The following is a 26,476-nucleotide window of genomic DNA, read 5'->3' as shown; positions in this document are numbered from 1 at the left end:
AGCCTCCCAAGTACTGGGATTTCAAGCATGCACCACCATGCCTGGCAGAGTGATTCTTGTGGGATATGTGTTATTCAAGCTGAGGAGGCGCAGATAGACAGATTCAGGGGACACAGCTATGCTAACTTTCCTCTCTGTCCTTGAAACAGAACAGAGAACAGAGCTTCACCAGGGAAGGTGAGAATAGCTGGAGAAACAGATTTTCTTCTTATATCTCCTCAGCAGTTTTCATGCAAAGCTAAAATGCTGCAGGAAAGGTGATCCTGCAGAGTATTCAAGCCAGAAGAGTATCTTGAGTGGGGCTTTGAGCTGGAGGAGCTTGGGACCGTGGCCTCGGGAGGCTGGACGAGCTTTATGCCTCTGGGAACTGGCCTCACCAGGGAGAGGCCTGATGCTGGCTCTCCCACCAGCCTTGCACACCGGTTTTACTTCCCAGATTCATTCTTCTCTCTAGATGGTTTGTTCTCTTCCTCTTTCCAGCAAGTTCTGACAGCTGGACTTTGGGGCAGAGATCTAGGGCTGCCCATTCCCTGAACACATCTATGACTTATTCTGGAGGGAGAAGCTACATGTGGTTTGATGGATCTTCCTGTCTTTCCTCAGATCCTAGGTTTGCAGGATCCCCCGGTGTGGTGTGACTGGCAGACCCTGCAGAGCTGCTGTGTTGTGGACCCATCGTCTGTCATGAACATAATTCTGGAAGCAGAGGTGCCATTTCCGGGGTGGTGTCCCCCTTCCTCCTCCTTTGAGAGCTGTCACTTCCTAGCTCATTCTGTAGATCCCTTTCTGTGTGTCAGTAGCCACTTGAAAAGAGTAATTACATCGCTAGGCAGAGACCGGAGGATCGCAGTTCACGGACAGCCTCAGCCACTTAGCGGGGCCCTTTGCAACTCAGACCCTGTTTCAAAAATAAAAAGACTAAAAACTAGGGCTGGGGTTGTAGCTCAGAGGTTCAATGCCCCTGGGTTCCATCCCCGGTGCCACAAAAAACAAACAACAAAAAAAGAGTAACTACACCACATTCTTCTTTTCTTTTAATTGTGAAACTTGCCAACATTCACGTAAGTGTAGAAGATAACACAATTGGTGCTTTTTCCTTGTATTAATTTGTGAGATTTTCCACACTGTGTACGCGAGGTACAGCATGTGTACCTAAGTGGAATTTCTGTGTCATCGGGCGTGAGCATCCTCACGTGTGCTAGGTTGAGACCAAATATCTCTTCATGTCATTTATCCCAGTTATACTTCCACTGCAGTTATTATTGCTGTATATTCCTGCCAATTTTATATAATCTAACTTTTCACATTTTGATGATAGAATGGTATCTCATTGTTTCAATTTATATTTCCATGATTGTTAATGAGTGTGAATGTCTTTCCTGTGTTTATTGGCCATTCAAGTGAAAACTAGAATTTTATCTGTGGCGGGAGGGGGTTGTGTATGCGTATGTGCATGTACATATGATACACTCCCAGCCCTTTTAATTTACTTATTTTTAATTTTAAGACAAAGTCTCCCTAAGTTTCCCAGGCTGGCCTCAAACTTATGATCCTCCTGTCTCAGCTTCCCAATTACGGGGATTACAGGCATGCCACACCACACCCGGTCTTTTTATCTACCTTTCAAGAAGCTAATAGACCATAGTTCAAAATGTAGATGCTCTGTCAGCATCTGAACTGTAATTCCAGCTACTCAGGAGGCCAAAGCAGTAGGATTGCAAGTTTTGAGGCCAGTCTAAGCAACTTAGCAAGATCCTATCTCGAAATAAAATTTTAGAAGGGCTGGGGATGGAGCTCCGTGGTGCTACAAGTGCCTGCCTAGCGAGCGCAAAGCCCTGTGTTCAGTCCCCAACACTACCAAAAAAAAGGCGCTCATTCAAGTATTTATCCAGGAGATATCTACTGAGTGCAGCTAGTCACAGTTCTAGATAAAGGCGAGAGAAAGATAAACTTGGTCTCTGGCTTGGAGTGACTCTCAGTTTAGGGTGATGTAAGATACATCTCAAGGGGATTGTGATACATGTCAAGTGACAGTAAGCTCAGGTCATGGGAGCTCAGACAGGACATCTGACATAGCCAGAGAGACAAGAAAATGTCCTGAAGTGTCAGCCCCAGGCAGTGTGGGGAGACACCCAGACACCACCATGGTGGAGTAGTTGGGCAAATCTCCAGAAAGCCCATTCCCTGAAACCTTAATGTAGAGTTCACACTTGGGAGTGCTAGAGGGAGCAGGGAGGGAATCTAACCCCAACATATTTCCTTTGCCTATGTAGCATTGGTCCACAGAATTTTTATGTTTCCAAATTGACTTCATGGCCAAAATGTTTAAAATGTGGAAAACTTTTTTTAAAAATTTAAAACTGACAGTACTAGGTCTTCACATGCATATGGCTTCAGTCAGAGCTGAGCAAGTGCTGCTGCCTTTGAACTGAGTCCTCTTGGTTTCCCCACTTCCCTTGGTATAGCCCCAGGGCAGACACCAAGTGTTACCTATTTTTCTTTCTTTTTTTTTTTTTTTTGTGAGTGTGGTACCAGGGATTGGACCCAGGGACATTCTACCTCTGAGCTACACCCCAGCCCTATTTTATTTTTCATTTTGAAACAGGGTCTCACTGCATTGCAGAGGGCCTCACAAGTTGCTGAGGCTGGTAGCAAACTTGCAATCCTGTCTCAGCCTCCCGAGTACTGGGATTACACGTAAGCACCACCACACCAGCGTTCTCTTTTTTACAGAAGAGCTAAGAGGAAAATATTAGCAGTCGGTCTGCTTTAATTACTTGCGTACCTTACTTTGCTACTCTAGCCTAGTTCATGGTCTCACTTTAGTCCCATAGTGAAGTTCCCACCAGCACATACTAAACATCCCTGAGGCTTAGCAGACTCAAGACTGCAAAGAAAAATCGGGCAGAAGTTAGGTAAGTGACAAGGCCAGTAGTGTACAGTGGCTGAAGGCATCCTGTTTCCTTCCAGGAGTACAGGCTGTGTGAGGAGTGGGGCTGCCTCTACCCCATTCCCAGGGAACATTTAATCAGCCTGCACCAAAAGCATCTTCTTCACCTTCTAGAAAGAAGAGATCACGAAAAGGCTCTGCAAGTAAGCCTCTGACTCTCCCCTCTCTTCGTGTGGGGAGGGATGAGACGGCGGGTCAGACCAGGTGGCTTTGTTCGTGCTGAATTCTTTGCAAAGTATTTGCGATCTTAGGTCTTGCCCCTTCAAGCTAACCAGTCACAATCCTTTTAAATAGAAGGTGCCTAGCCCTATGGTAGGTGCCAGATGGAGCAACAGGGTCCAGGAATCTGCTGCATTCTGGTTCTGTCAAAGCTACAGCTGATTTTTGAAACTATGGAGGCGGTGGTAACAAACGAGAGTGGAGAAAGGATTAGCCCCAAATGAAAAAAAACTAAATATTCCTTTCTAAAACCAAACAAGGCTGCTCTGAGGGTTCTTCTTCAGGGCTTACCTTTCCCCACTACCTTCTTCTGCAACAGCTCCTGCAAAGAATCCCTGACCCCACCATGTGCCTTGAGGTCACAGAGCACTGCCTCGACCAGCACCCTAGCTTGGCCACTTCACACTTCTTGGCCAACTACCTCACCAGCCACTTCTATGGAGAACTGACCGCTGACCGACACCGTGAAATCCAGGCGCTGTACATGGGATCCAAGGTAAGGAGGAAAGCGGATATGGAAAGCAAGCCGAGGGGTGACTGTCGGCCCCCTCCCACTGCAGAACCTGCCCTTTCAATGGCTCTTCTGCCAGGCACCTGCCATCCTTGGCCTGTGCTATATATAAAATCCTCACCTAGCTGCTCACCATATCCTCATTGAGTCTCCTAGGAGTTGTTACACTCAGACTACCCCCTACCTTTAAAGGGAGTTTATTGGATTTTCTCAAGTCGTTTGTGATCCTTCCACCACCTGCATCTCAGCTCTGGTCATCATATTAGGATCACCTGGACTTTTTAAAAATATCAGTAGTTGACCTCCATCCCACACCAATTATAACTATCTTGGGATAGGGATTGGATGTCTTCCAAAGGGATTTTTACGTCAGGATTTAAAACTATTGCCGTAGCCAGGCATGGTGGTACGTGCTCGTAATCCCAGTACTTGGGAGATGAGATGGGATGGGAGGGTCGCAGATTTGCATGCAGCCCCAGAAATTTAGTGAGGCCTTTCGCAACTTAGTGAGATCCTGTTTCAAAATAAACAGTAAAATAGAGTTGGGGGTATATCTTAGAGGTAGAATGCCCCTGGGTACAATCCCCAGCACCACAAACAAAAAACTACTACTTGATAAACTAGTCCTTACTGATGGAAAAGGGTTATTTTTCTTGGTGATTAGATGAAATCATAGGTCCTTACCTTTGCTGTGTAACCTACAGACACTAATAGAAAAATTTATAAGCTAGAAAAAGCAATCTAGTGAAGGAAGATTTGGAGAGAGATGGGACCCTCTGGCACCCTTCTAATGATTCTGATCAGCAATTGAATATACTGCCCCAGAAATAGAACAAGCTCCAGGAGAGCCTTGAATATAATGACTTGCCCAAAGAAGACATACCGTTTTTTATTTTTACCTTAAGTGGGAGAACCCTTGAAAATTAGCAATGAGCAGATCAGAACCAGTGAGCCTATTTCAAGTCCAGTGATCATGACCTCTGAAGGGAGGCTAGACTCCTTGTTTACCTGTAGGCCACATTGTTTACCTGTGTGCCAGGGTTAGGCAGCCCATGGCTTATTCTAAGTAAGGACTCACATAGACAGAATGGTGGCAATAAGGTCAGGCAGAAGTCAACTGTACCTGGAAGTTTTAAGGCAGGGCCCAACAGATTCCCTACAATAGGTCAAATCCAGTCCTCAGCCTGTTTTTGTAAATCAAGTCACATCCATTCATCTATATATTGGCCTATAGTTGCTTTTGTGCTACATTAGCAGAGTTATAGTTTTATGAGTCCTGGAGCCTAAAATATTTACTATCTGACCCTTTATAGAAAAGAATTACCAACCCTTATCTCAAGGTGCTTGGAGTACCCCACTTGGAGGATGTAGATGCGAGTTCAGCCTTGCTTCCTCAGAGATTCCTAGCCAGATACAGTAGGGCTATGGATCTTTTGATGTCTGGCACCTTTCTCCTTCCCAGGAAGAATCTTAAGTTTCTTCTGAAATTTGTGTACTACTCTCTTTACTCTGTGGATCTACTGCCCAAACAGGTTCTGCTGACCCTGCCCGAGCAGCACCGGGCCAGCTACTCCCACCTGTCCTCCAGCCCCCTCCTCATGTTGGAGCAGTTGCTGATGAACATGAAAGTGGATTGGGCCACTGTAGCTGTGCAGACCCTGCGCCAGCTGCTGCCTGGGCAGGAGATTGGCTTCACCACAGACGAAGTCAACTCGCTGCTTTCCAGATATGCCGGAAAAGCCCTGGACCTGCCGTACCCTCTGAGGGAGAAACGGTCAGGTAACTACCAGCATCCTAGAAAGCGATTCCACCTGGGGGAAGAAATGTACACTACATTCTTAGTCTTAGCTCTCTCCTCTTTCATTAATTTTGATTGATCAGGAGTGAAAGGAATATATTTCAGGAGAGAGAGCGCTTTATTATATAGGAAAAATTATTGGTCTTGGAAAAAGTAGAAGGCTGTTGGATGGTAATGACCACTGCACGCATACTAACATAATGGTTTGGGGAAACAGATATGCTGGAAATGGTGTCTGACCCTGATTATCGGGCCCTTAAGTGCCTGGTGCCAGAGTCATAGCAGGTATCACTTGCTAAGCCACTTCTAAGATGAAGAAAATGAAAGAAGAAGTGTGGACTGACATCTCCCTCCCTCCGGCTGTTTTCTTATCCCCTAATCCCCTGGTGCATCATGGAAATGGCTTTCACTTCCTTCTGGGAAAATTTAGACTTACTTTGTAAAATCCTAGTGTCTGCTTCTTTACTTCATGAGCCTAAATGTGGCTGGGTTCTTAGAGGCGTTTAAGGCACATGGCATTTTCTAGACGTGCCTCTGCCCTTCTCTTGGCGCCTAGCAGATCATGGTGTGACAGCCGCAGCACCAGCAGAGCTTGGAACCGAATCCCTGGCACAGTGAATAGAGATGCTTACGGTAGACCGGTATTTTGTCAGTATTTTCCCTCTCGACAGATTCTGTGATTCACCTCCAGGAAATTGTCCATCAGCCTTCAGACCCTGAGACCCTGTCCAGATCGTCATCAACAGAGTTCTCTGCTGCTGCAGTGGCTGGTACTCCTACTCCTGGTAAGAGCTACTTTCAGAGTTCCCCATTTTCCAATTCAGTTTTGCCTTATTCTGACTTTCTTATATTTTGCCTCCTTCTTTTCTTCTTCCTTCCTTCCTTTCTTCCTTTCCTTTCCCTTTCTTTTTTTCTTTTCTTTTTTTTTTTTTTTGCCGATCTAGGGATGGAACCCAGGGGCATTCAACCTCCAAGCTACACCCCCAGCTCTATTTTTTATTCTTATTTTGAAACAGGGCCTCACTAAGTTGCAGAGGGCTTTCTAAGTAGCTGCGGCTGGCTGCGAACCTGCAATCCTGTCTCGGCCTCCCAAATACTGGGATTACAAGCGAGTGCCACCACGCCCAGCTTGCCTCTTCATTTCCATTTCCATTATATCTGTGTGTGTGTGTTCATTCTAGCTTCGTATATCCCAAAAGATTCAACACACATTTGACTATCATTGTTTGCAATAATATGTCTATAAATGTACAAACACTAAGTTAGTAAATCCTGAATTCTTGTTATAAGGGGAAATATGTACACACACATCTCACATAGACTATATTCTTAAATCCTAAAAATGAAGCTGGGCATGGTGGCACATGCTTGTAATTCCAGCATTTGGGAGACTGAGACAGGAGGATAGTGGTTCAAGGCCAGCCTCAGCTACTACTTAGTGAGGTGCTTTGCAACTCAGTGAGATCCTGTTTCAAAATAAAAAATCAGGCTGAGGGTGTAGCTCAGAGGTAGAATGTCCCTGGGTTCAATCCCCAGTACCAAAATAAAAGTCCTTAAATTCTAAAAAGGTGTGTGTGGTGTGTGTGTGTGTGTGTGTGTGTGTGTGTGTGTGTGTGTGTGTATGTGTGTGTGTGTGTTAGTTACTGGGAATTCAGGGGCATTCTACCTTTGAGCTCTATCCCAGTCCCATTTTATTTTTTATTTTGAAACAGGGTCTTGCTAAGTTGCTTAGGCTGATCTCAAATGTGTGATCTTCCTCTTTCAGCCTCCCAAGTACTAGGACTACAGGTGTACACCACTATACCAGGAAAAATGTATTCATAAATTCTAAAAATAACTCATTCTGGTAGATTCTATTTATTTTGTTGTTGTTGTTCTGAGAATTGAGCCCAGGGGCTATCTACCTCCAAGCTACATTTCCAGCCCTATTTTAAGTATTAACTTGTTTTTTTGTTTTGTTGATGACATTTTTTTTTGGTACTGGGGATTGAGTCCAAGGACAGTCTACCTCTGGGCTGCATCTTTGCCCTATTTTATTTATTTATTTATTTATTTATTTATTTATTTATTTATTTATTTTGGTGGTACTGGGGTTCCTGGAAGCCCTTCTATCTCCGGGCTACACGCCCAGACCAATTTTTTTTTTTTTTTTTTTTTTTTTTTTTTTCAGATCTGGGGATGGAACCCCAGGGCATTCGACCTCCAAGCTACACCCCTGCCCTATTTTTTATTCTTTATTTTGAAAAAGTCTCACTGAGGTGCAGAGGGCCTAAGTAGCTGAGGCTGTCCGCGAACCACTATCCTCAGGTCTCAGCCTCCCGAATGCTGGGATTACAAGCCTGTGCCACCATGCCCGGCTTCCCAGACCTATTTTATATTTTTATTTGGAAACAGGGTCTCTTAAGCCAGCACAGCCAGCTTCGAACCTGCACGATCCTCCTGTCTCCACCTCCCAAGCGCAGGGATTACAAGTGTGCACCACCACGCCCGGCAGGGTTTTTATTATTATTTTTTATTTTTGTGGTACTGGGGATGGAACCCAGGGGCATTGTACCTCCGACCTACACCCTCAGCCCTATTTTTTTTACTATTTTCTTTTTTTAAACAGGGTCTCACTGAGTTGCAAAGGGCCTCTTTAATTGCTGAGGCTGTCTGCGAACCGCGATCCTCCAGTCTCAGCCTCCTGAATGCTGGGATTACAAGCCACCATGCCCGGCTTATTTTTCTTTTATTTTTATTTTATTTTATTTATTTATTTATTTATTTATTTTTTTTTGGTGGTACTGGGGTTCCTGGAAGCCCTTCTACCTCTGGGCTACACTCCCAGACCTATTTTTTACATTTTCATTTTGGAAACAGGGTCTCCTAAACCAGCGCGCGCGGCTGGCTTCGAACCTGCGCGATCCTCCTGTCTCTGCCTCCCAAGCGCGGGGATTACAAGCGTGCGCCACCACGCCGGGCATTATTTTTCTTTTATTTTGAAACAGGGTCTCATTAAGTTGCTGAGGCTCCCCTTGAATCTGCAATCCTCCTGTCTCAGCCTCCCAGGAACTGAGATTTTAGGAATGCTCCACCATGTCCAATTCATATCCTATTTCTGTGAGTTCAGCCTCGACTGAGAGCTTGTGTGTTGAGACTGAGGATGTGCAGGAAGGACCACGAAAGCACTGTGAACATTGACCTGGAGATGACACCTAGACTGTAGCAATAGGCAAGTTCACAAATATGAAATCCGCTAATAATGAGGATCAGCTGGACTTAGTCCTCATGTCCGTTCTGTTACCCACACGGGGAACAAGCTTCTTGAAGCCTCAGGCCATGTTTTGATCCCCCTTTTTCTCCTCTCCTGGGTCTCCAGCCCCTGCACACTCAGAAGAAGCTCGGCGGTCGCTTTGCCAAAGGGTCAGGGGGACAGGATCCAGGGGTCTCATCTTCCGGGTGCTGCTAAGAGTCACCATTTTTCAGTTAGTTTTTTCTGTGACTGGTCAAAATTGCTCTGCTAGGTTTAATAAATGTCCTTAGATACCATGAAGCGGACACTGGATTTCCTGTGCATACTTTGAGACCAGTCGTGCTTCACAATAACCAGCAGAATGGAGCGAATGACCTAGACTCGCAGGAGCAGCTACATCTGCACAGGGCAGCCTGTGGGGGGTGTGTTCATTTATAAATATTTCAATGTGCCAAGCATGGTGATGCGTACCACTCATCCCAGCACTTAGGAGGCTGAGACGGGAAGATCGAAGGTTCAAGGCCAGCCTCATCAACTTAGTAAGACCCTGTTTCAAAATTTAAAAAAAATAATAAGATAGGGCTAGAGATATAGCTCAGTAGTAGAATGACCCTGGGTTCAATCCCCAATAGCACAAAAAAACTATATAAATTTATAAATTTATAAAAGATAAGAATTTTTATTTAAACATTTCATAATATTATTGTCATAACTAAAAGCCAGTAGTGATTTATTACTATTAATATTCATTCAGTATTCAAATTTATCTAGTTATCTCATAGAAAGATTATATATAATACATATTGTAAAAATAATATATATATGTGCTAGGGATGGAACCCAGGGGCATTCAGCCTCTGTGCTACACCTCCAGCCCTATTTAATTCTGAAACAGGGTTTCACTAAGTTGCAGAGGGCTTCAGTAAGTTCCTGAGGCTGACCATGAGCCTGCAATCCTGTGTCAGCCTGCCAAGTATTGGATTACAAGCAGGGGCCACCATACCCAGCTTCATAAAGATTTTTTTACAATTGGTTTTCTAGATCTAAATAATGTCCAGAGCATTTAACTAAAATATCTCTTAAGTGTTTTTTTTTTAAGCAGTAGTCCCCCCAACACACACACACACTTCTTTTTGTTTTGTTTTTTTTTTCATCTCTTGTTTGAGGAAACTAAGGTCATTTGTCCATACAGCCTCCTGCATGCTAGATTTTGCTGGCTACTTCCTTAGGACAATCTGAGTTCCATTCCCTAAATTTCTAGTACACTGGTAGTTAGATCTATAAGCTTATTTTGACTGAGGCATAGATCTTTGGTAATTCTGTTTGATAGGTTTTGTTGTACATTTCCAGTAGCAGGCACACAGTGTCCCATTATCTCTCCTTTGTGACACAAGTAGCCACCAGTGGTCATTAGCTGGATCTATTATTTCAACAGGACTTGGTAAAATGGTGAAATTCTATTTTTCCCTCTACATTTATGAACTGAAATATTGATCACCTTTCACTCTGATCCCTGGCTCCCAGGTGTCTCCATTGCACATTCTCCCAGTCCAAGGGAAAGGAGTTGCCCTCAGAATCAGCCCCTGCCGGAATTTGTGCCACCAGCGACACCCCCTGCCAAGGACCAGTGGGTACCAGATGAGACCGAGAGTGTCTGCATGGTCTGCCGCAGTGAGCACTTCACCATGGTAAGCGGTGAGGTCCTCAGAAGGACCTCGGGGAAGGAAAGGAAAGCCCCGGGTCACGAGCCTAAGTTCATGGTCACCTCCTGTCCCCAGGAGGATGGTGGGATTTTCAGAAGAACTACCAAACCTAAGACGTTGGACTTAACTTTGACCTAAGCAGCGTGTATTCTCTGGCTTCAAATAGCCTTCAACGCCGGGCTTGGTGGCGCACGTTTGTAATCCCCGCGCTTGGGAGGCGGAGACAGGAGGATCAGGCTGCTTAAGAGACCCTGTTTCCAAATAAAAAAATATAAAAAATAGGTCTGGGAGTGTAGCCCAGAGGTAGAAGGGCTTCCAGGAATCCCAGTACCACCAAATAGCCTTCAACTATAAACTGCTTGCCATTCTCATGAGACAATGAAAAAGAGGCAAGGGGAGTCACAGAGAATCAGGGGGTCTTATTTCTAGCTCCCGTGTCTTTCACATAAGACAGGTGACCTGGTTATGGTTATATGAGCTGGCTCAAGAAAAACAGGACCTGGTTCCTGCCTTCAAGAGCAATCTCACATGTCCACTTGAAAACTAGGGATATTCTATCAATTAGCTTCATGGAGCTGATAGGACTAAATACGATAACAAATGGTACCACACTACCTGGCAGATTAGCGCAGTGTGGATAAAACAATGGTGATGTGATTTCTCTATGTCTGTCTCCTAGTCCTATAAAAGGTCGAAAGTGTCTATCAACTTCTCATGAAATGAAGTAGTATGCCAGGCATGGTGGCCCATGCCTGTAGTCCCAGGATTTGGGAGGCTAAGACAGAAGGATTACAAGTTTGAGGCTAGCCTCAGCAACTTAAGGAGACCCTGTTTCAAAGAAAAAGAAATGAGTCTGGGGGTATAGCTCAGAGGTTGAATGCCCATGGGTTTAATTCCTAGTACCCCCCCCCAAAAAAAGTAGAAATAAGGCAGTACTTGTAAAACATTTAGAAAGAGGATACATTGTCATCATCATCAGTACAGTGGAGAAATAGATCCTCCCTTGATAAGAAGTTCACTCCCTCCCCCACATGTTGCCTCCATACACAAGTAAAAGTGTCAGGAGCTATTGATTGCAAAACTGTGCAGGATTTGGAACCTTTGCCCATCGACCGAGGAATGGCTCAAAACAGCAGCTCTTTTCAGGCAGGCTCTTTTCAATAGAGGCACAAGCCAGAGGTGACTAGAACCCAGCATTAAGTGGATCGTCGCGCCTCACCTTGGCTTCCTCCCTGTCCCTTCTACCCCAATGGCGTTCCTCAGTTTAACAGACGTCATCACTGTCGCCGCTGTGGCCGGCTGGTGTGCGGTTCCTGCTCCACTAAGAAAATGGTGGTGGAAGGCTGCAGAGAGAGCCCTACTCGCGTGTGTGACCAGTGCTACGACTACTACAACCACGAGTGAGTGCCCTGCAGCGCCCACGCTGTTATTAGCCACTGCACCCTCCCCAGGTCCTTACACTTACAGCTCTCATCAGGGAGAGTGTTTCAAATCTGGAATACTTCCAAATATGTTTAACATTCACACTGTAGTGATGATAACACCACAGTGAAATGCTTGAGGACTAGTTTCTCTTAGAGGAAGGGGGGAGAACACAGCTGAAGCCGTGTTCAAGGTCTTCGCCTGCTGCTCTCTCTGACATCAGGTGCTCGGCCCTTCCGCCTTCCTCTAGGCTCAGGCCACTCCTTTTCCTTTACCATCTCCCCTGTTTTCTGGCCATTCTTGCTTCAGCTGGTCTCAGCTGGACTCAGAGGGACATGTCCACTCCTGCTGAATGTTCAAGCATCACTGGCACCAGCTCGAATGTAGGGAGTCATCCTGGCTTGTTTGCCACAGTTAAACGAGCCCTCGCGCTTTCCCACGCACAGTTCACCTGCAGCTAAAGGTCAGAAACTGCTCGTTCATCTGGCAAGACAGATGAAGACCATGTTTGCTGACTCTAGGTGGCTCAGGTTTCTCCACCACTTACAGTAGTCAAGGAGCTTGTGAAACCAAGACTCCCAGAGCACCTGGGAATAGGAGCCAAAGAAAAATTACTTTGAATTCTCCATGTTTTATATTTTAGTTCCCTAACAGATTTCACATTCTGCTCAGTAGCACTTTTGTGTGTTTTAGTATGAACATTTGGGTCATTATTTGCCATGATGATTACTGATTGCATAAGAGGGAGGACATATCATGCTTATCCTATGGAGTCTGGACTTTCTGGACCTTGGCATGCTACTGCCTCCCTCCCTTGGGTGTGAGACAGGAATTACCTATACTTCCTTCAGCTAAGATTTGAAGTCAGCAGTTAATGTTTTGAAATCAAGTGGTTAGTGGTTAACAGTAATCACTTTGCACCAAAGGAACTCCCATTTTACTGGGGATCTGGCCAGAAAACACACCACAAGATAATTGGATACACGCAGTAGTGGTGGCACCCACAGCTGAGCCCAGATGATCAGGAGGATTTCCTAGAAGTGCCCTGTAAGGGACGAACCTTAGAGAATGAGGAGTTAGCAGGGACATGTGCAGAAATGGGTGTAATACCTACAAAGGCAGAGGCAGGAAAAAATGTAGATTCTTTGAAAAACTGTTAATAGATAAGTGAGAGGTTAGGGTTCTGGCCATTGGAGCCTGGGCTTACAACTGGCAGCTGAATCAGTGAGACCTGGGCAATGGCCTGCCGTCTGGTGTCACGGGCCAGGGTTGACCAGCCCGATCCTCATGCAGGTGTTAAACTTGAGACTTGACTTGTGGCGCTGGAACTTGCTGCTTTGTGGCACCAGCAAGACTAGAAAAGGCTTTCAGAGCTTGAGCATAGGTTATGATAGCAAGATATGGCCCCCAAGGTTTAGCCAGGCCAAATCATAAAGGGCTTTGTCAGCTAGATGGATGTCAGATATGTTTACCCTGAGGACATACTGAGGGATATAAATTTTTTGCACTACTGGGGACGGAACCCAGAGGCAATCTATCTCTGAGCTACACCCGCAGCCTAGTTTTATTTCTTATTTGGAAACAAGGTCTCGCTGAGTTGTGGAGGGCCTTGCTAAGTTGCCAAGGCTGGCTTCTAACCGGAGATCCTCCTGTTTCAGCCTCTCAAGTACTTGGATTACAAGTGTGCACCACCATGCCTGCCCTCCTATTGAAGGATTTTAGGCAGGAGCGAACAGATTTGCTTTTTGCAGGCCTAGGGATGGAACCCAGGGGCATTCGACCTCCGAGCTATACCCCTGCCCTATATTTTATTCTTTTTTTAATTTGAAATGGGGTCTCACTAAGTAGCTGAGGCTGTCCTCGACCACAATCCTCTGGTCTCAGCCTCCCAAATGCTGGGATTACAAGTGTGTGCCACCACGCCCGGCCATATTTGCATTTTTAAAAGTTTGCTGTTAGCAGGTGGAGGCTCATACCTGTAATCCCAGTACTTGAGAGGCTGGGACCAGAGGATTACAGGTTCTCAGCCAGCTGCAAAGTAGAAAAAATAGGTGGACAGAATCAAGCAGAGCAATGGGAAAGCTACTGCAGACTCTAGTGGTACAAGGGCTCTCACCCAGTCAGGGATGAAGAGAGATGGGGCCATTTTGAAGGGTGGTTAGGAGTTGAACAAGACATCATGAGGTTTGACCGTGGAAGGTGAAGGAGAGAAAAGGCTTCTTCTGGATGATTCTCTGATAATCTCACTTGAATAATAGAGTAAATGTCAGCTATACACTAAGCTCTAAACAAAGAGGAGAAGGAATGACTCAGGCGTTTAATTGTCCTTTCTCTGTCTCCAGTGTACCAGAGGAGAAGCGAGGCCAGTCAGAAGGTAAGTCACATTCTGTGACTGTTCATGTGCTCGAGTTGCCTCTGTCTTCAGTCTCTCCACTACGACTGATACATTCAGTGGCAAGTCAGTCCATTTTGTTTGCCAGTGAAAATTCTTGGCCCTTCTATCAGTCGGTTTTCCTTGAAGTTCTCATATTAACCTACCACAGGGGCCCATAAGCTTCCAGGATTGAGAGGGTCCCCGGCCAATGAATTTGGTCCTTGATCTTTGTAGGTTCTTTCCTCTCTCCCTCCCTTCCTCTCTTCTTTCTTTCTTTTTCCGAGGTTCCCCTTCGCCACCCTGCTTCTACCTGTTGATCCCTCCTTCCCCTTAGGAAATCACAGGTAGCAGTGTGGCCACCTCCTTCCCAGCCGGTCAGTTTCAGAGCACCCAGTGGCTCAGCCATCCATTGGAGAAGCGCGCACCTTCAGGGTTTCTCTCGTGAAGCAGTTATGTGACAAACACCGTGACGTTCGCCCCAGGTCTCTGCCTGGGAAAGGAGTTTTGAGGTGCTCAGTGGAGTCTCTAAAGGAGACAAAAGGGTCTTGAGAAAGGGGCCTCAGATAGCAAGCAAGCAACTCGCGCCAGCTCCCTGGACTGGCCAGGCTGAGCTGCCAGCCTGTGACTGACACACGCGTGACGATTCTCTTCACAGTGTCAGCCGGCTCCGAGAGCGAAAGCCCCCCGTATTCAGCTGTGGTGAGGGTCCCCAAAGCAGTGGAGGTGGAATGGATTCTGAGTCTGAGCGAGGAGGAGAATGAGCTGGTGCGGAGTGAATTTTACTACGAGCAGGTAATGGCAATAAATGCGGCAGCTCTTTAAGTTTCTTTATGACGCGTTACTGTATGGCAGGAAACGCAGGGTGACACGGCCATGCCCTCGCTTGCTTTCTGATAATAATATGGCAGCTGAGAGAAGTAACCAGTCAAGGCAGAAAAGGAGGAGAATCTCGAAAAATGCACAACAGGAGCCCAGGAAGGGCTACGTGGAAGAGATGGCATTTAAGATGAGCCTCGGAGGGCCTGGTATGGTGGCGCATGCCTGTAATCCCAGTCCTTGGGAAGCTGAGACAGGAGAGTCTCGGGTTTGAGGACAGCCTCAGCAATGTAACAAGACTCTCAGCAATCTTGGGGGACCCTATTTCAGAACAAAAAATTAAAAGGACTGGGGGTATAACTCAGAGGGAGAAGCCCCTGGGTTCAATCCCAGTATAGTAAGAAGGAGGAAGAGGAGGAGGAGAAGGAAGGAAGGAAGAGCCTTGAAAGGAGGAGTAGGAGCATGACAAGCAGGGAAGTGAGCATAGAGGGGAGACAGGATACAAAACTAAAATATCTTCCGGGCGTGGTGGCGCACGCTTGTAATTCCAGCATTCGGGAGGCTGAGACCTGGAGGATCGTGGTTCTCGGACAGCCTCAGCTACTTAGTGAGGCCCTCTGCAACTCAGTGAGACCCGGTTTCAAAATAAAGAATAAAAAATAGGGCAGGGGGTGTAGCTCGGAGGTAGAATGCCCCTGGGTTCCATCCCCAGACCCGCAAAAAATAAATAAATAAATAAATAAAAATAAAATCTCTGAGCAGAGGCAATGTCAGACATCCCAGTGCATGATTGAAGAACTGGAAGTTAATGGAGAGGAAACATAGAGTGTTGACAGGCAGTGAGAGATCAGATTGAGAAGGACCATCTATAGGCAGAGCCACCACAATCCTGCAGTAAGGAATTCTACTTGGTGGGTGTCAGAACCCTAGGAAAGGCTTCCAAGTAGGCATGATAAATATTAATTTAGCAGCAGCATGTTTGTGGCTTGAAGCAGAGAGTCCAAGCCAGCAACAAGGAAGGCTTGCATTAGTGAGACCAGAAAAAGGAGGGGACCGTGGAGAGTCTCAAGAAATAACAAGCTGGAACAGGAAGATTACAGGTTTGAGGCCAGCCTCAGTAACCTAATGAGCCTCTATTTCAAAATAAAAATAAAATAGGACTGGGGGTGTAGCTTAGAGGTAGACTGCCCCTCGGTTCAATCCTCAGCACCAAAAAGAAAGGAGGAGGAGGAGAAAGTAGAAATAGGAAAAAGCCGGTGTGGTGGCACACGTCTGTACTCTCAGCACTTGGGAGGCTGAGATAGGAGGATTGCAGGTTCTAGGCCAGCCTCAGCAAGTTAGCTAGATCCTTTTACCAACTAAAAAATAAAAGAAGGCGGGGTGAAAGCTGAGAGGTAAAACATCCCTAGGTTCAATCCCCATAGCATAAAAAGAAGTAGGTAACATGTGGGCATGGCTGCCTTCTTCTCTGTAAGGTGACACCACCTGGCACCCAGGGCTTGGGTAGTGCCACTTAGAACATCTGAAATTGCTTCCACGTTTACTTTGCTGTGGCATTTTGGGCTTCTTCCTCCAGTGTTATTCAACCTTTTTTTTTTTTTTTTTTTTTTTTTGCGGTACTGAGGATGGAACCCAGGGGCATTCTACCTCTGAGCTAAATCCCCAGCCCTATTTTTTATTCTTTATTTATTTATTTATTTATTTATTTGTGTGTGTGTGTGTGTGTGTGTGTGTGTGTGTGTGTGTGTGTGTTTTGTTTTTGTTGTTTTTGTTTTTGTTTTTGTTTTGGTGGTACTGGGGTTCCTGGAAGCCCTTCTACCTCCGGGCTACACTCCCAGACCTATTTTTACATTTTTATTTGGAAACAGGGTCTCCTAAGCCAGCGCACGCGGCTAGCTTCGAACCTGCGCGATCCTCCTGTCCCCGCCTCCCAAGCGCGGGGATTACAAGCGTGCGCCACCACGCCTGGCCTTTTATTCTTTATTTTGAAACAGGGTCTCACTGAGTTGCAAAGGGCCTCACTAAGCAGCTGAGGCTGTCCGCAAACCATGATCCTCCTGTCTCAGTCTCCCAAACGCTGGAATTACAAGCGTGCGCCACCACGCCCGGCTCCAAGACATATTTTATACTTTATTTGGAAACAGGGTCTCGCTAAGTTGCTGAGAGCCTCACTAAGTAGCTTGCAATCCTCCCATCTCCGTCTCCCAAGTGCAGGGATTACAAGTGTGCGCCACCACGCCCGGCTGTTATTCAACGTTCTGAAAAGAGGAAGGGTAACTTCTGCCACATGGCTGCAATGGAAGAGTGCTTTGGTCCCCGAACTCACCGAGTATTTCTCTCTCCCTCCCCCGCCCAGGCCCCCAGTGCCTCCCTGTGCATCGCCATCCTGAATCTGCACCAGGATTGCGTCGCCTGTGGCCACCAGCTGATCGAGCACTGCTGCAGGCTGTCCAGGGGCCTCGCCAACCCAGAGGTGGATGCAGGGCTGCTCACAGACCTCATGAGGCAGCTGCTGTTCAGCGCCAAGATGATGTTCGTCAAAGCCGGCCAGAGCCAGGACCTGGCTCTTTGTGACAGGTATACGACAGTGAGTCCCCATTCTTTTATTTATTTATTTATTTATTTGGTGGTGCTGGGGGTGGAACCCAGAGGCTTTCTACCTCCGGGCTATACTCCCAGACCTTTTTTATATTTTATCTGGAAACAGGGTCTCACTAGGTTGCTGAGAGCCTCACTAAGTAGCTGAGGCTGGCTTCGAACCTGCACGATTCTCCTGTCTCAGCCTCCCAAGCGCGGGGATTACAAGCGTGCGCCACCACGCCAGGCTAGGAGTCCCCATTCTTATACATGGCGGCAGGTTTTATCCAGCTTCTTTTCTGACCCCACTATGATTTTTCATCTCCCCTCCCTCTCTGCCAAGACATGCCGAAATGTTTGCAGCTCACTATGATGTCAGTGAAATGTTGTCAGCTGGCGGCAAAAGGTCTTCAGCCTACCTTGTAGGCCTGTGTCCTTCTCTTTGCCAGAGTGTATCTGTAAAGCAGAGTTTAAGAAAGTAAAGGCTTAGATTAGGTAATGTGTAATTAAAGTCATTTAAGGAAGCACCGATAGTATCTTTGGACCACCTGTAATCCCAATACTGGGGAGGCTGAGAGAAGCACTGGTTTGAGGCTTCCGCAGCTTAGGGAGGCCGTCAGCCACTTAGTGAGGCCCTGCTTTAAAATAAGATAGGGCTGAGGGTGTAGCTCAGACAGTCTCCAAAAGAAAAAAGAAAAGAAAAACAAAAAAGAAAAACGGAGAGCCGGACCTGGTGACACACACTTGTAATCCCAGTACTTGGGAGGCTGAGACAGAAGGATCACACAGCTTCAAAGCCAGCCTCAGCTATTTAGTGAGGCTCTCAGCAATTTAGACTTAGTGAGACCCTATTTCCAAATAAAATATAAAATAAGTCTAGCAGTGTAGTCTGGAGGTAGAAAGCCCTTGTGTTCTATCTGTAGTACCACAGCAACAAAAAAAGACAGAGGAACTTTCTGGATTTTTTTTTTTTTTTTTGTGTGTGTGTGTGTGTGTGTGTGTCTAGGGATGGAACCCAGAGGCATTTGACCTCCGAGCTACACCCCTGCCCTATTTTTATTCTTTATTTTGAAACAAAGTCTCACTAAGTTGTGCTGGCCCTCACTAAGTAGCTGAGGTTGTCTGTGAACCACGATCCTCCAGTCTCAGCCTCCCAAATGCTGGGATTACAAGCGTGCGCCACCACGCCCGGCTGGAACTTTCTGGATTTTTATGAACGTGTGTCCTCCCTGAATGTCCAGTGGTTGGCCTTGCACAGAACTTCACTGTGACCACAGGAATTCTGGGTAATAGATCTGTATAGCGCGTGGGGGCAGGGCCTAGCCCTGTGTCATGGTTGGAATCTGAGTAATAAAGTGGAAGTAGCCGTGGAAAAGGTATGTCCCAGCCTCACTCAGTTTCCTGCACAACCTGCTCTGACTCCACTCATTAACCTGACAGTAAAAACTCCTAATTCCATACTTATCCACCCAGATGCGTGACTCAGGCCAGGAGTTCTCGGCACTGGTCCTAACCAGATTTGGAAGCAGGGAGTGTGATTTTATTTGAATGTAAAGGAGACACACTTAGAGAGAGCTTGCCCAGCTCCACCACCTCCAAGCGCCTCGCCTCATGATCAGCTAACCACTCTGGGCCTCACCTTCCTCCTTTAGAAAATGAGGGTGGTAAGCCGGGCGTGGTGGCGCACACTTGTCATCCCCGCGCTTGGGAGGCAGAGACAGGAGGATCGCGCAGGTTCGAAGCCAGCCGCACTGGCTTAAGAGACCCTGTTTCCAAGTTTAAAAAAAAGTATAAAAATAGGTCTGGGAGCGTAGCCCAGAGGTAGAAGGGTTTCCGGGAACCCCAGTACCACCAAAAAAAGAAAAAATAAATAAAATTCCCTACTATGTCCAGTTTTAGAGACGAGTAAGCTGAGGCAGTGGCAGTAAATTGAGCCCCAGGGCTCGGAGCCATGGGCTCGGGGCTGGGTTGGAAGAGTGCGACCCCAGAGCCTCTTCTCATAGTGTCAGCGTGTCCACCTCTCAAATCACATGATCCCATTTCACAGTGAAAGTGAAGTAGAACCCTCTGGGCAGGAGCTCTGCTTCAGGACACTCTGCGGCCTCATAACCGTGCCCTTCTCCTCCCCGCAGTTACATCAGCAAGGTGGATGTACTGAATATCTTAGTTGCGGCTGCCTATCGCCACGTGCCATCTCTGGATCAGATCTTGCAGCCGGCCGCGGTGACCAGGCTAAGGAACCAGCTTCTGGAAGCTGAGTACTACCAACTGGGCGTTGAGGTGAGGCCCAGACAAAGCCGACTTCTACCCTGCGGTCATGAGCTGCCTATGCCTAGCCGTGCAAACTGGTCTCGCCATCTCTCAGTTGTCCTGATATGGAGAAGTACCCAGGGCGTGACGGGTTTGCCGGCACGGGAGCAGTGGCAGGCGGGGTGGTGGGGAGGTGGTTGGCTGTGGGGAGATAAGTCATGGGGAGATCCTTGGTCCTGGGGCTACACAGCATCACTCACTAAAAGGAGCCATTCTCCTGCAGGTCTCCACAAAGACCGGGCTTGACGCCGCCGGGGCCTGGCACGCCTGGGGCATGGCCTGCCTCAAGGCCGGGAACCTTGTGGTTGCGCGGGAGAAGTTCAGCCGCTGTCTGAAGCCCCCTTTTGACCTCAACCAGCTGAGTCACGGATCCAGGCTGGTCCAGGATGTGGTTGAGTACCTGGAGTCCACAGTGAGGCCTCTTGTTTCCTTGGTAAGAGCAAAGCAGGCAGAGTGCCCGGCTTTGGGAGGAGGCCAGGACAGTAAGGACCTGGGGCAGGTTAGCACACAGTCAGCCAATGGTGTCCGTCCTAGCTTGGGTGCTACCCACTTGATATTTTGTTTTCTCCCACTGAAGATAGTTAGGCAAGTAACTATATATAATTAGATAAGATAGTCAATAAAATTTTAAAAAGCCGGACATGGTGGTTCACGCTTCTAATCCCAGTACTTGGGAAGCTGAGACGGGAGGATCACAGGTTTGAGGACAGCCTCAGCAAGTGGTGAGATTTATCAACCTAGCAAAACCTTGTTTTAAAATAAAGAATAAGCCGGGCGTGGTGGCACACGCTTGTAATCCCAGCATTCGGGAGGCTGAGACCGGAGGATCGCGGTTCGCGGACAGCCTCAGCTACTTAGTGAGGCCCTCTGCAACTCAGTGAGACCTGGTTTCAAAATAAAGAATAAAAAATAGGGCAGGGGGTGTAGCTCGGAGGTTGAATGCCCCTGAGTTCCATCCCCAGACCTGAAAAAATAAATAAATAAAAATATAAAGAATAAAAAATAGGGCTGGGGCCAGCGTCATAGCACACGCTTATAATCCCAGTACTTGGCAGGCTGAGACAGAAGGATCACAGGTTTGTGGCCAGCCTCAGCTACTTAGTGAGGCCCTCTGCAATTTAGTGAAACCCTGTTTCAAAATAAAGAATAAAAATAGGGCTGGAGGTGTAGCTCAGAGGTAGAATGCCCTGGGTTCAGTCACCAATACCACACACACACACACACACACACACACACACACACACACACACACAAATAGAACTGGGGATGTAGTTTGGAGGTAGAATGCCCCTGTTCTCAATCCCCAGTAATACACACACACAGACACACACACACACACAACACAGAACTTTTTTTAAAAATAAAAATTACAAGCCAGGTGTGATAGCACATGCTTGTAATCCCAGTGTTTGGGAGGCTGAGACAGGAGGATCATAGGCTCAAGGACAGTCTTAGAAACTTAGCAAGGCTCCCAGAATATTAGCAAGACCCTGTTTCAAAACAAAAAATATGCTGGGCATGGTGGCACATGCTTGTAATTCTAGTATTTGGGAGTCTGGGACAGGAGGATTGTAGGTTCACAGCTATCCTCAGGTACTTAGTGAGGCCCTCTGCAACTTAGTGAGACCCTTTTCAAAATAAAGAATAAGAAATAGGGCTGGGCGTGAAACTTAGAGGTAGAACACCCCTGAGTTCAATTAACAGTACTGCAATAAATAAATAAATAAATAAATAGTCTGGGGGTGTGGCTCCAAAGCACAATGCCCCTGGGTGGCTCAATCCACAGTACACACGCACACACACACATTCTACTTTTTTTTTTTTTTTTTTTTTTTTGGTGGTACTGGGGTTCCTGAAAACCCTTCTACCTCTGGGTTATACTCCCAGACCTATTTTATATTTTTATTTGGAAACAGGGTCTCTTAAGCCAGCAAGGCTGGCTTCAAACCTGCGCGGTCCTTCGGTCTCTGCCTCCCAAGCACGGGGATTACAAGCGTGCGCCACCATGCCCAGCTCACATTCCACTCTTAAGACTGGATCCTGAGTACTTTTCCAGTAAGAATGTACTAAGTTTGATTTCCTCTCATATTCTCCTTCCTGTCAGCAAGATGATGATTACATCGCCACTCTGAAGGAACTGGAAGCCACACTACGGACCCAGAGCCTCTCGCTGGAGGTGATTCCTGAAGGCAAGATCTTAAACAACACCTACTACCAAGAATGCCTCTTCTACCTGCATAACTACAGCACCAACCTGGCCATCATCAGCTTCTACATGAGGCACAGCTGCCAGCGGGAAGCCCTGCTGCACCTGCTCAACAAGGTGAGCCTGGCACGCAGGGCCGGTGGGGCGCAGCCCTGAGCACCTCGTGTGGACACCCTGAGCCTTCACCCAGTGTTGAGCTGGGAGACCACCTCTGGCAGAGTCAGGTCCAAATGCTATTTCGACTCTATCTACACAACCATTGTCCCTGAGTATGTGATGGGTCTTAACAAAGATCCCAAGTCACCCTCCTGACCAGCAGTGGCAAACGCCATCCCTTCTCCCTTCTTCTGATAGCAGAATCAGCGCACGGTGTCTGCAATGAGACACTTGGCGTGAGTCTTCTGTGGCCTCGGGCACATTCCCAGACCTCTCTCTTTTTCCCCCACCTCCCTTCTGGCCTAGGACAGTGTCCACTCAGCAAGGGCAGGGGCACCCATGACACAGACCCTGGGAGCATGCTGAAGGAGGGTGAGCGCCACCTGTTTTTCTCTCGCTCCTGGCACCACCAAAGCACAGTGTTCCTCTGAAGTCACTGCAGTCAGGACTCCATTTCACCAGGCCTTCTAAACTCCCACCCCTTTTTTTTCTTTTTTTGTACTGGGGATTAAATTCAGGGGCATTCTACATCTGAGCTATACCCCTAGCCCTTTTTTAAATTGTTTGCTCTGAAACATGGTCTTGCTAAGTTGCTGAGCCTGTGTTCAAACCTGTGATCCTCTTGTCTCAGACCCCCAAGAAATGGGATTAGAGGCATAAGCCACTGCACACAGCTTAATGTTTTCTTTCTTTCTTTCTTTCTTTCTTTCTTTCTTTCTTTCTTTCCTTTCTTTCTTTCTTTCTTTCTTTCTTTCTGGCAGTACTGGGGCTGGAACCCAGGGGCATTCTACCTCTGAACTACACCTCCAGCCCTATTTTTTATTCTTTATTTTGAAACAGGGTCTCACTGAGTTGCAAAGGGCCTCACTAAGTAGCTGAGACTGGCCTTGAACCGCGATCCTCCTGTCTCAGCCTCCCGAATGTTGGGATTACAAGCATGCGCCACCATGTCCTACTTTAACACTATTTTTTAATATTCTTTTTTAATCCAAATATCCCATAATAACATTCTGAGAAACTGATATTTATGAAATTTCATAGAAAATTAAAGGAGCTCAAGGTAAACTTTAATATCATCTAGTCGCTTTAAATCACAATAGCAGCCAAGCCAGACATGGTGGCCCACGACTTAGGAGGCTAAGACAGGAGGATTGCTGGCTCACAGCCAGCCTCGGGAACTTAGTGAGACCTTGTTTCAAAAATAAAGAATAAAGTAGGGGTGGGGGTATAGCTCAGAAGTAGAATGCCCCTGGTTACCCCCCCCCACACACACACACACAGACACATTAAAAAAAAAAAAAAAAAAAAAACAGCAGCCGATGAAAGTTTGCCAGGAGACATATCTTCTGAGATTGTGGTAACCAAACACCTACAGGAGATTGAATGGAAATGTTCTCATCGTATTTGGCTTCCTATTGTGTCTTAGCTACTAAGGCACATGATTCTTGAAAATCATGCAGAGCCAGGCGTGGTGGTACACACCTGAAATCTCAGTACAGAGACAGGAGAATTGCAAGTTTGAAGCCAATTTGGTGAGATCCTCAGTAGAATGCCCCCTGGGTTTAATCCCCAGGACCAAAAGAATAAAAAATAAAATAGGGCTGAGGTTGTAGCCCAATAGTGTCTAGTCCCTGCATTCAATACTCAGTACTACTGCAACGACAAATCCTGTAGGCGTCATGTTATTTGGAATTCATTTGCTTTTTCTCTTTTTCTGTTTCCAAATGAATTTAGAGGTAAAATGCTTCTCCCAAGTACAAATCAAGAGTGGGAAGCACCCAGCCCCGCTCCCCCGACACCTGTCGTCCTCAGAGCTAAGCTGCTTACCTAGAGAGCTGGGGACCAGCTGACAGCAGCTTTGCCCCTGCTTTGCGCTTGTCAGAGCTGGGGAGGAAGCCGTCTTTTTATCTCCCGTAATCACAGTGACCCTTGAACAGAAATACCTTACCTGTCTTCATAAGCAGGTAGGAACACAGAAAACACATTAGTAAAAAAGTAAAAATGACACGTGAGTGCCTCGGCCGTGGCAGGTATTCTGTTTGTAGTGTTTTCTTTTCTTTCTTTTTTTTTTTTTTTTTTTTTTTTTTGCAGGTCTGGGGATAGAACCCAGGGGCATTTGACCTCCGAGCTACACCCCCATTTTTTTATTCTTTATTTTGTGTGTGTGTGTGTGTGTGTGTGTGTGGTTTTTTTTGTTTGTTTTTTTGGTGGTACTGGGGGTGGAACCCAGAGGCTTTCTACCTCTGGGCTATACTCCCAGACCTTTTTTTTTTATATTTTATTTGGAAACAGGGTCTCACTAAGTTGCTGAGAGCCTCACTAAGTAGCTGAAGCTGGCTTAGAACCCGAAGCAATCCTCCTGTCTCCGCCTCCTAAGCGCGGGGATTACAAGCGTGCACCACCACGTCCGACTTTTATTCTTTATTTTGAAACAGGGTCTCACTGAGTTGCAGAGGGCCTCACTAAGTAGCTGAGGCTGCCCATGAACCGCGATCCTCCGGTCTCAGCCTCTCAAATGCTGGGATTACAAGCGTGCGCCACCATGCCTGGCTCTCCCTGTCCATTTTGAGAGTGAGCTCCTTAAACCACAGAACACTCAGGTTTCTCCTCTCCCTAACAGGCCTTGAATGGACCCCCACAGCCACGGCACCACGTCCAAACTCCTCTTAAGTGTGGCCTGCACCATTATTATTAGGTCTGAGTTTCTCAATTAGGAACAGCCAGAATCAGAAATGAAGTCCCTAAGAACCCTTGCCCACCATGGATGCTCTCAAAGTCCAAATCCTGGCCACTTTGCAGCTCATGCACAGCATATTATGCTAGCAACACACACGTAGCTATCCTTTGGTCTCCATTACCCATTCCTAACTTGGAGTGTAAATGCCAACACGATTTCTCTTTCTGTTCTATAGCTGTAGCATGGGGCTTTGTGTGGTTCACGGTCTCTGAACCACAGGTGAGCTTTGGAAGCAAGATTATTATGATGGGTGTGCACTTTCTGTATCAGATGAAGTTGATGTCGATTGATTGATTAGATTTCTTTCATATCAATGACAATGGAGTCAGAATGATTTTATAGAAAAGTTTTATTAGAGAAAGAGGGCAGCTGGGGAGGAGAGAGAGAGATCTCTCCTCCCTGTCCTTCCGCCGGGATCTTGCTTTTATTGAGTTTTAAACAAAATATTTTAATCATAGAAGACAACAAAGCAGTCATGGGGTGAGTCAGGGAAAAACATCAAGGTAGCCACAAATGAATTAGTCAATGAAAGGGTAAAATTATGAGAAATAAGGAAATTGCCAGTGTTTTTACTTATCAGCCTCATTTTGTTCTTGGGGATTTGTCTGCATGCAGAAATCTCCACTTATGTGGGAGGTGGGCAGTTTGTGCCACCCCCAAGCCAGACCGAGGTGACACCAGACCGAGGTACACACCTGAAATCCCAGTACTTGGGAGGCTGAGCCGGGAGGATTGCAGGTTTGAGGCCAATCTCAAGAACTTGGCAAAAGCCTCAGCAACTTGGCAAGACCCTGTTTCAAAATAAAAAATAAAATAGGGCTGGAGATGAGCTCAGAAGTAGAACACCCCTGGGTTCAATCCCCAGTACTACAACAACAAATCATATCTAAACCATGGTATTTGGAACTCAGTTGGTAACTTTTTCCCTTTTTCTGTTTTCAAATAAGTTTTGAGGTAAAATGCTTCTCCCAAGCACACATCGAGAGTGGAGATAACCAGCCCCGCTCCCCGACACCTGTCGTCCACAGAGCTAAGCTGCTTACCTAGAGAGCTGGGGACCAGCTGACAGCAGCTTTGCCCCTGCTTTGCGCTTGTCAGAGCTGGGGAGGAAGCCGTCTTTTTATCTCCCGTAATCACAGTTACCCTTGAACAGAAATACCTTACCTTTCTTCACAAGCAGGTTTCCAGCGTCCTCCCTGTCCGTGTGAGAGTGGCTCCCTAAACCACAGAACACTCAGGTTTCTCCTCTCCCTAACAGGCCTTGAGTGGATCCCCACAGCCACAGCACCACGTCCAAACTCCTGAGCGTGTTATGGCACCCGCAGGCCAGCTGCCTCAAATCCTGTTTGTACCCATGTTCCAGCCTCGTCGGATCGCTTCCGTTGTCCCAGTCATAACACATGCTGTCTTGTTTCCACACACTCTCATGGCTGTTCTCTCTGCCTCCCATGCCGGCCCCACCCTG

General features: G+C 46.8%; 1 protein-coding gene across 2 annotated transcripts in view; it reads left to right on the top strand.

Moving 5' to 3' along the window:
- ZFYVE26 (zinc finger FYVE-type containing 26) overlaps positions 1 to 26,476 on the top strand; it is a gene marked incomplete at both ends in the record, with an annotated part of 77,378 nt that overhangs the window by 38,429 nt on the left and 12,473 nt on the right. For both annotated transcript variants that reach the window (XM_080706976.1, XM_080706975.1), the window contains 13 exons: positions 604 to 708; positions 2,971 to 3,093; positions 3,489 to 3,665; positions 5,213 to 5,459; positions 6,150 to 6,248; positions 10,235 to 10,398; positions 11,677 to 11,813; positions 14,178 to 14,209; positions 14,865 to 15,001; positions 17,382 to 17,602; positions 19,735 to 19,882; positions 20,136 to 20,345; positions 22,017 to 22,235. In XM_080706976.1, coding sequence (XP_080563102.1) covers positions 604 to 708; positions 2,971 to 3,093; positions 3,489 to 3,665; positions 5,213 to 5,459; positions 6,150 to 6,248; positions 10,235 to 10,398; positions 11,677 to 11,813; positions 14,178 to 14,209; positions 14,865 to 15,001; positions 17,382 to 17,602; positions 19,735 to 19,882; positions 20,136 to 20,345; positions 22,017 to 22,235 — 2,019 coding nt within the window. The remainder of the gene's footprint in view (positions 1 to 603; positions 709 to 2,970; positions 3,094 to 3,488; positions 3,666 to 5,212; positions 5,460 to 6,149; positions 6,249 to 10,234; positions 10,399 to 11,676; positions 11,814 to 14,177; positions 14,210 to 14,864; positions 15,002 to 17,381; positions 17,603 to 19,734; positions 19,883 to 20,135; positions 20,346 to 22,016; positions 22,236 to 26,476) is intronic.

The sequence above is a fragment of the Muscardinus avellanarius genome (assembly GCF_963383645.1).
Source record: "Muscardinus avellanarius genome assembly, chromosome: 12".
In the NCBI taxonomy this organism is placed as follows: domain Eukaryota; kingdom Metazoa; phylum Chordata; class Mammalia; order Rodentia; family Gliridae; genus Muscardinus; species Muscardinus avellanarius.
The sequence above is the reverse complement of the archived record's forward strand: the minus strand, read 5'-3'. Positions and strand labels throughout refer to the sequence as shown.